This window comes from Delphinapterus leucas, chromosome X, assembly GCF_059928025.1.
Source record: "Delphinapterus leucas isolate spDelLeu-1000000601 "Yukka" chromosome X, BTC_Dleu_Yukka2, whole genome shotgun sequence".
Taxonomy (NCBI): Eukaryota; Metazoa; Chordata; class Mammalia; order Artiodactyla; family Monodontidae; genus Delphinapterus; species Delphinapterus leucas.
Genome location: NC_143150.1, coordinates 45,010,872 through 45,019,241, shown reverse-complemented (window position 1 = coordinate 45,019,241; position 8,370 = coordinate 45,010,872). Strand labels below are relative to the sequence as shown.

The window sequence follows — 8,370 nt, the reverse complement described above, 5'->3', positions numbered from 1 at the left end:
ACTGAGTAAACCTAAGGTCTTTGCCACCACATTCCCACGCCCCTGAGCCCAGGCAGGGATGGGCATTCCCGCCCACAACAGGGCTCTCACCTGCAGTTGCGGGCAGGGGTAGCGATGAAGGTCCGGGTGAAGGAACGCACACAGCCCTGAGAACTTCCTTCCACTTCAACAGCAAACAAACAACAGTACCCCTTACAGCTGCATGTGCTGTACACGCTCACACAGCAGTCCCCAGTCAGGGTGTGACTGGACACTCGTGTTGAGAGGGCAGTTGTTCACGGGGGCCAGGGTGTCGGGAATGGGGAGGGCAACTATAGGAGCAGTCTGCACCCAGTGACAGGGCCCCTGACGACCACTACACAAGTTCACGGGATGCATTTTTCACAGCCACCCAAGAGGTGGATACTACTACCCCATTTTGCAAATGAGGAAACTGAGAGGTTCAGTAACGGCCCAAGTTCTCAGAGTAAGGATCTGGGATGAGAGCCACCAAAATCCACAGCCTGTGTCACCAACGCCCAGGGTGTGCAGGGCAGACAGGCATGGACACAGCTCAGACCTGGGTTGTCTGTGGGAAGCCTGAGGGCAGGAGAACACAGTGGGGAAGTGGAGGCGGGCGGAGGGGAGGGGAGGGGAGGGAACAGAAGGGAATACAAGGGGAGGGAAGGGAAGGGAAGGGGAAAGAAAGCGAAGGGAAGGGAAGGGGTCAGGGATGCTGGGTGGTTCTGGGTGTGAGCCTGGCCAGGGGGAGGCAGCAGTGGGGCATCTGCGCTGGGGGCCTACACACACTCACCTGCCTTGAACACTCCGCAGACGGAGAAGCAGAGCATCGTTTGCTGAAAGGGAAGAGCCCAGGCGCCCAGTCACCACCTCCACCTCCCACCCACCTGCGGCCTCCTGGGCCCACCCGAGGGAGGAAGCAGGCGCTCACCGTCTGGAACCACGTGTCCACCACAAAGGAGCTGAAGGCATGCTGAGTCTTGGGCAACACACAGAGGGTGTGCACAATGACACGTTTTGTGTGCTTCAGCAGCTGGACCCGCAGGTCTGTGAGGGGAGGGGAAGCGAGCGAAGGTCAGGGGCTGCCACGCCCTGGGCCCTATGATTGACCCCTTCACCGCCCTTTCCCACCCAGTCTTCCCATCACACACTCACAGGGGTCCTTGAGCTTCTTCATATTCCTGCTGTCCTTGAAATACTCGCACAAGCTGCTTCTAGGAGACAAAGAGCAACAGTGGGTGGTGGGTGTTTGCAGGAGCTGGCCTGTGTCTGCTGGGGAGCCACACGGCCCAGGAGCACAGCCTGTGCTGTGATACTCACGGGGCTGGGTCCTTGTGGTGGAAGGGAATCGTCAGGGAGAAGCAGGCCTCCTCGTGATAAGCACCCGCGAGAACCTGTCTGTCTCCATAGTCATGGATCAAGTAGTACCTAAGGAGGAGCAATGAAGACAGTCTATCTCTGTGGTCTGGACCTCAAATGGACTTGAAAACTCCCCTGAGCAGACCTGTGCTTAGGTGGCCTCACCTGTCCTAGCCCTCCCCCCCCTTGCTCAGCTTCCCAGAGATACTTACTGCTTCAGGAATTGCAGGACTAGACTCTTCAGCTCATCAGATACAAAGTAGCTTCCCTGGAATCAAATGGCACTTGAGACTATGCAGTAGATAAAGCCTCCCTGCAACACCCCAAATGTTGTTTGATCCTTTTCCTCACCTTGCAGAGCTTTACTATGTAGGGAGTGTCAACGTCAACGGTCACTGGTGACGGTAACTGCTGGCCATCCTGGAGAAGGGAAGAGAAAGTCAGGAGTGGAGACCAGGGGAGTGGCGCTGGATGATCCGGGAAAAGGATGGGCCCAGGAGGGTGAGGGTCAGAGGTCAGGTGTGAAAGGGCCCTGGAAATTCCATGGGAAAGCTTACAGTGGATGTCTTCATCATGAGGTCCTGGAAGTCTCTAGTGTTATATTCAACTTGTGTGTGTGCGTGTGTGTATTTATGGGTATTTTTCCAGCAAGTATATCCATGTCATTTCCAGGAGTCCATGTCCCCCAAAATGGTTAAGGTTCTGATGCTAATATGTGATCTAGGCAAGACCCAAAGGGCTTGAGGGCAGGTGCAGAGGCCACCGACATTCGAAAGAGACAATGATTTTCGTAGGCACTTACCAGGCGTAACAACTTCGGGAAACATTCTCTGATGGCCCTGTCCAAAACCAAAAATAGAGAACAGGTGGTTGATAGTTCAAGGTTGCAATGCTTCCTTTGAGTTAAAACAGTAATACCATAAACAGAGATCAGTGTGTTCTGGCCAATCCAGCAGCACCCTTTGCCCACCTCTGCTCCTGATTTTAGGGGTTTTCAGTCCACTTGCCTGTTGAGCACTGAGCATCTGTCATCTTACTGTCTGAAAGGCACTGTCTCCTCATCTCCCTCAGTACCTTCACTTTAATATTCCTTCCCTCCCTCCCTTCCTCTCCTTCGCCTAGGTAGCTCCCACCCAGACTACTCGGACTCCCTTCTCCAGTGCCACAGGGACCAGCATTTCAAACCCATGCTGCAGGGCTTCCTTCTCCTCCCTTCCTTCCTCCAGGGCCCCACTGAAGGCTGTGGGGAGAAGAGGGGATGGAGTGGGAGCCCGGGGCTCTGTTACCTCACTGGGGGTCCAGCACTCTGGCCAGACCCCGACACCCCCCAGGGATGGCCCAGGATGCTGGGCCAGCGAGGTGAGTGAGGTGGGGCTCAAGGAGGGAGATGGAGGGGATGAAGACAGAAAGGGAGTGAAGGTAGGAAGGGAGAGATGAGAGAGACATAGGGGCACAGAGACAGGGGAGAGAGAGACAACAAAGGGAAGGGAAAGAAGCTCTCCCGTGGTCGGGGTCAGGGAAGAAGAGAGAAGAAAGGGGAAACGGCACACTTGTTGCGGCTCTTCACCTGCCCCAGAATCGCCCAGACACACCAGGTAGGAATGGAAAATATGCACATGTTGGGCTGGGGGCCCACTGGATGCTGGCTGAAACTTTGTCACCTGTGTGAGCTCAGCCAGACTTGGGCATGGGAAACCGAGCAGCCATGGGGTCACATCTTCCCCAGAGGGAGGAAAGGGTCAGGTCCCAGCTCAGTATGGGGCTGAGGATCCGTGGCTCCCTCTGAAGATCACCGTCTTCTCTCCCGATGACCCCTGCACCTCTCTGAGTTGGTTCTTTATCTGAGGAATCATACCTGTCTCAGGCTGCCCAGGGCTCCTGTGAAGGACCAGTCGGGATGATGTGACGTGTGCAGGGAGGGATGGCAAGTGCCCCTGAGAGGCCTGTCCTTCTGTCTCCTCTACCACCTCTGCCCTCTGCCTTCCACCCCTGCCTCAGGAAGCCCTCTGATCACTGGCGTGATCACGTCTGGCCCCTTGACTCAGGGATCCCTGCTTTTTCCCAAGGAGGGTCCAGCTCCTGGCACTGGGCCAGCAGAATGGATGTCATGACAGCAGCCACCCATGGCCTCAGCCCTCAGCATGGTGCAGGAAAGCCCCCATGTCAACCTGGGAGAGGAGGGGGGATCCATTTGGAGGAAGGGGAAGAGGGCCCCTCTCAGAACGGGGGAGGCAAACCCCATCTCAGCACGAAGAAGGAAGGCTTCTCTCAGCAAGAAGCCCTGGACAGGAGGACCCTTCTCAGTCCAGGGCGCCAGCATCTGGATCAAGGCTGGTCGCTCCCGGTCCTGGTGAGGAGGAGAAGCCCTGCTTCCTGGGGCACACTCTTGGGAGGCCTTGCTGGAATATAGCTGGGCGCAGAGAGCTGGAAACAGACCCCAGAGCGCCTGCAGAGGTGAGCAGGTCAGGGGAAGGAAACTCCTCACCGGTGAGAGGCACAGAGAGAGCAGAAGGTGGGGCCTGTGATCCTCCCAGAAGACCAGGGCTGCCACCTTTGGCAAAGGGGCACTGTCACAGATAGTCTAGGCTCCCATGGGTGAAGGTCACCAAGAAGGGTGACAGGATGTTCACACTGACCTTACATAGGTGGACTGGTCTGGGAAGGTGTCACACAATGGGTTCCCTTGCAGCCACAGCTCTTCAAGCTTCAGCCCTTGCATCTTGCTCAACTCCCACACAGACGTCAGCTGAGAAATATGGGGCGGAAGTGGGAAAAGGAATCCCAGGGAAAGAGGGACATCCGGATCCCTGCACCCCCAGACCCCTCCCTCCCACACAGGTACCTTCACCTGCCTCCTGTCATCACTCTGATGGCCACTAACATGCCCCCCTCCCCACTCTCAACCCAACTTTGACCTGGCTCCCTCTTCTCACCTCATTTTTGGAGAGGTTCAGGATCTTGACCGTGGGGGCCATCTGTATAATGTCAGACAGGCCATCCAGCTGGTACAGTTTGTTGCTGCTCAAGTTCAAGGACAACAGCTTTGGGGCAAGAAGAGGTAGAGTGAAGGTTACTATCTAGGACCTTGGAGACAAATCTGCCGTCCACCCCATCTCTTCCACCCCCTACCCTAATACCAGCACTGGGCCTACAGCCTCACCTCAGGGAAATACTTTTCGATGACCTGCAGGGTGGCAGCCATGCAGCTTCTTCGATTCAGAAATATATCAATATCATAGCCCACCAAGTCTTCAGGAAGGAGAGGGGAGGGAATAGGATGGCTGAGTGGGGTGTGGGGCCAGCACCAGCCCCTCCCCACGTTACCATCCCTAAGTCTCCCTCCAGGAAGACCCCTCTGCCCTCGCCGGCCCTAGAATTACTGCTGTCAGCCGTACCTGGGTCAAGGCGGAGCCTCCGGAGGTCAAGAGCTTGCTGGGAGACATCAAATCGTTTGCTCAAGGTCAGCTGCGGAGAGAGAGATGGAGAGAGCCGCTCTGAGGCTGTGGTGGTGGCAGGGAAATCGGGGGCGAGGGGGACGGGGGACTGGAAGGAGGAGAGGTGGGTCTGAGCGCTGGCACACAACACGCCTTGAGTCTGCATTACCTTTAGCTGCTCCATTTCTTCTGGCTTCAACTTATCCCGCACAGAGTAGGGAACAGCGGAGGGGCTGACAAAGACAGGTATCTGCAGGAAGAAGAGGTGGGGTAAGCACCAGGAACTCTAGTTCCAAAGAAGACAACCAGCCCCTGGCCTGTACTCCTTCCTCAGGATGAGGTATACGTAACGCCCTCAACACACACCTTTCGGCTCTCCTCGTCACGAATCTTGTAGCTGACATCCATCAATGCAGAGGCAGTGCTAGCTTCCTGGACAAAGAACTGAGCCCCATTTTGCATAAAGTGGAACTACAGGGATTGAATGCAACAGCAATAGTATCAGAAGCCAACAGACTCTGCTGAACCAGGTCTCTCTCTCTCCCCCTTCCCTGTGCCCACGCGTCTGGCTTCGGCATCCTCTCTTACGTCCACTGGAGTGAAGGGGACACTGCAATGGCTCTGGATTGACTTCATTAGCCATGTCTTGTCATACTTTATCCCACAAGGAATCTAAGGATGAAAAGAAGGCATGGGAGAGAGGACAGACAACAGGGAATTTAGGCTGGAGGACGAAACTTTTCCTGTTCTTTTCCGGCCTTCTGCTGAGCTTGAAAGGGCTTGTAAAGAAGGGACCACTGGCATGATTTCTTATGGGTGTGCGTAATATGGATTTTCTAAATACTCTTTCTCTCCAGTCAAACTCTCTTCCACATAATCAAGGTGTCAGAGATGATCTTCCTTTTATAAATTTCCAGGAGATCCTACCCAGCGCACACACTGCTTGCCCCTCAGACAAGGTCTCCAGAGGATCGACCCTCTGTCTCCCACACTCAGCTTGCCAAACTGAGACCTCCAATGTGGAGTTGCTCCATATCCTCGGCAGTAGTTTCCACCTTTGCTTTGAGACAGGCTCCTCCGTTCTCCTCACGGTCAGCCTGTTCCCTTTACATTGCTTCTCTGAACCTGCCCTTAGATGAACAAGACTGTTAACTCCTGGTAATAAAAAGGACAGATTACAAACTGTCCCCAGTGAAAGAAACCAGCATCTCTACATGAGACCAACACAACTCCCCCTGCCTTTTCTCTCCTGCACATTCCATACATTTTTCAGGATACTCACTGTGACCCTGAACCAGCTCCCTGGGGTTCCATCTTGTGTGTTCTCCCCCATTTCTCTCTCCAGAGGTTTTCTGTTTCTCCACACAGTAGTATGCATGTGGCCTTCACTGTGCCATCTCACTCCTCTCTTGTTGCCTCGGATGGTACAGGGAGAGCTGCAGGGGGCATGTGGAGAGAAGGACGGTGAGTGGCCATAAGTGCTAAGAAAGTCTTCTGTACACTCTCATCTCTTTGACACCAGCACTACAATTAGGATTGCTCAACCATTATTTCACTTCTAGCATGCTTCAGTTTTGCAGTGAGAGAAGAAAAACAAGTCCACGGAGCGTGAGAGAGGTGCATAGTCCCAGGGGCTGCTGTGCACAAACCCTGCTGCCTGGCCACTTACTGTCTTACTTTGGGGTCCTCCTGCACATCCCTCTTCACCACGTTTCCATCATCCTCCTGGAGGTGTGAGGGCTGAGGCTCACACCCATCGTGTTCATAATGAGGGCACCTCTCGCCAGAATTACCTTGGAAATAACTCCAACCTTTCTTTCTTCCTTGAGGTGGTCTACCACCATCACCGTATTCTGAAAAGAGGAACAAAAATACAAGTTTGCAGACACATCTGTGGTCCACTTACCACGTACCATGTCTTAGGCTAACAGCATGGTAGGGCAGGCAAAGTGCCAACCTGGCCTAAGGGACCAGTCCCACAAGCCTCAGAAAGGACACTCTTCTGCCTGTCCAGAGAGGACAGCCTTATCCGACAGATGGCACTATCAGGGGAAGAATCGAGGAGGAGCAGGATGAGGAAGAGGACGACAAGGAGGACAAAGAGGGAGGAGAAGGAGGAGGGAGGAGAGGACAACTGCACTGAAACTTTTAAAACAGTGGAGCAGGACTGATAAAGAACCGAGGTGTATGCGTCCATGGGTTAGACTGGACACCAGTCATATATATACCAGGAAGGCACCCGAATCTTGCCTTCTCTCAGGACTTTCCAGCAACCACACCAATACCTCTCTCATGCTTCCCAAATCCAAGGAGCCGCCAAACCGATTCCACTAACAACCAGCAAGCTAGCTGGACTTCCTTTGCCAGTGCACTTGCAGCTTTAATGTCAGGTGGCACTGGTGTAACGGCCTCCTGAACTGTCTCCCTCCCTCCAGCCTTGCCCTGAACAATACTCTGTTGGAAAGAGCCAGAGTGAGCTCTCTTTCGGGCCAGCCTGAAATGCCTTTCAGCTCAGCAGGCAACTCTTCCTAACTTCAGCCCTTTTATAACAAGGGTGTGAATGATAACCTGGAATGATGTGTCAACCACCATTTCCCAGTGTTTAGGGATTCTTCTTTTTGCTTTCTATTACTGGTGGCTAATTTGATTCCATCATGGCCAGGGAGCACACTCTGGGAGATTTCAAGTGTTTTTTTTTTTTAAAATAATTTTATTTCTTTATTTATGGCTGCGTTGGGTCTTCGTTGCTGCACACGGGCTTTCTCTACTTGCGGCGAGCGGGGGCTACTCTTCGTTGTGGCGCACGGGCTTCCCGTTGCGGCGGCTTCTCTTGTTGCGGAGCTTGGGCTCTAGGCACGCGGGCTTCAGTAGTTGCGGCACGCGGGCTCAGTAGTTGTGGCTCGAGGGCTCTAGAGCGCAGGTTCAGTAGTTGAAGCGCACGGGCTTAGCTGCTCCGCGGCATGTGGGATCTTCCTGACCGGGACTCGAACCTCTGTCCCCTGCACTGGCAGGCGGATTCTTAACCAGCACACCACCAGAGAAGTCCCTCAATTCTTTCTGAATTTACTGATGCTTGTCTGATGGTCGAGGAGATGGTCTAACTTGGTGAATGTTACAGAGACCCTCGGGGAAAAACCTGTACTCTGCTGTTGGTGGGCGGACTGTTCTCTTTATGTCATGCAGATCTCGTTAGTTTACTGTGTTATTCAAGTCTCCTATATCCTTGCTGATTTTCTCTCTAGTAATTCTGTCACTTGCTAAGAGGGAGGTGGGTGTGGAAGGCCCCCACTATAAACATAGATCTGGCTCTTTCTCCTTTCAGCTCCACCAGTTTCTCCTTCGTGTACTTTGAGGCTCTGTTGTTTGGTGCGTACACATTTAGGAACTTTATGTCTCCCTGGTGTCCTGATCCTTTCATCATTCTGTAAGGCCTCTCTTTGGCTCTTGCTCATTTTCTTTACTCTGATATCTACTGCACTGGATACTGAAGCTACAGCCACGCTTAGAAAGTGTCCTGGTTATATCTCACCTTGTCTTCACTCCTAGGAGTTGTGTTGCTGTTCACCCCTCCACCCAC

At 53.7% G+C, this 8,370-nt stretch overlaps 1 protein-coding gene and 1 long non-coding RNA gene across 2 annotated transcripts; both read right to left on the bottom strand.

The window, feature by feature from the left end:
- Positions 1–403: 403 nt before the first annotated feature.
- LOC149744240 (nuclear RNA export factor 2-like) lies at positions 404–4,628 on the bottom strand. The gene is made up of 7 exons (XM_089904267.1): positions 4,520–4,628; positions 4,293–4,400; positions 3,996–4,105; positions 2,162–2,198; positions 1,711–1,779; positions 1,572–1,627; positions 404–1,428 (listed from the first exon to the last, which is right to left on the bottom strand). Exons 1-7 carry the CDS (start codon positions 4,559–4,561, stop codon positions 1,317–1,319), a joined length of 534 nt encoding a protein of 177 aa, XP_089760393.1. The 5' UTR covers positions 4,562–4,628; the 3' UTR covers positions 404–1,316.
- Positions 4,629–4,799: 171 nt separating this feature from the next.
- Positions 4,800–7,526, bottom strand: LOC149744239 (uncharacterized). Its single transcript, XR_016391316.1, has 3 exons — positions 5,382–7,526; positions 5,160–5,264; positions 4,800–5,043 (listed from the first exon to the last, which is right to left on the bottom strand). It is a non-coding gene; the product is annotated as an uncharacterized LOC149744239 (long non-coding RNA).
- Positions 7,527–8,370: the final 844 nt, after the last annotated feature.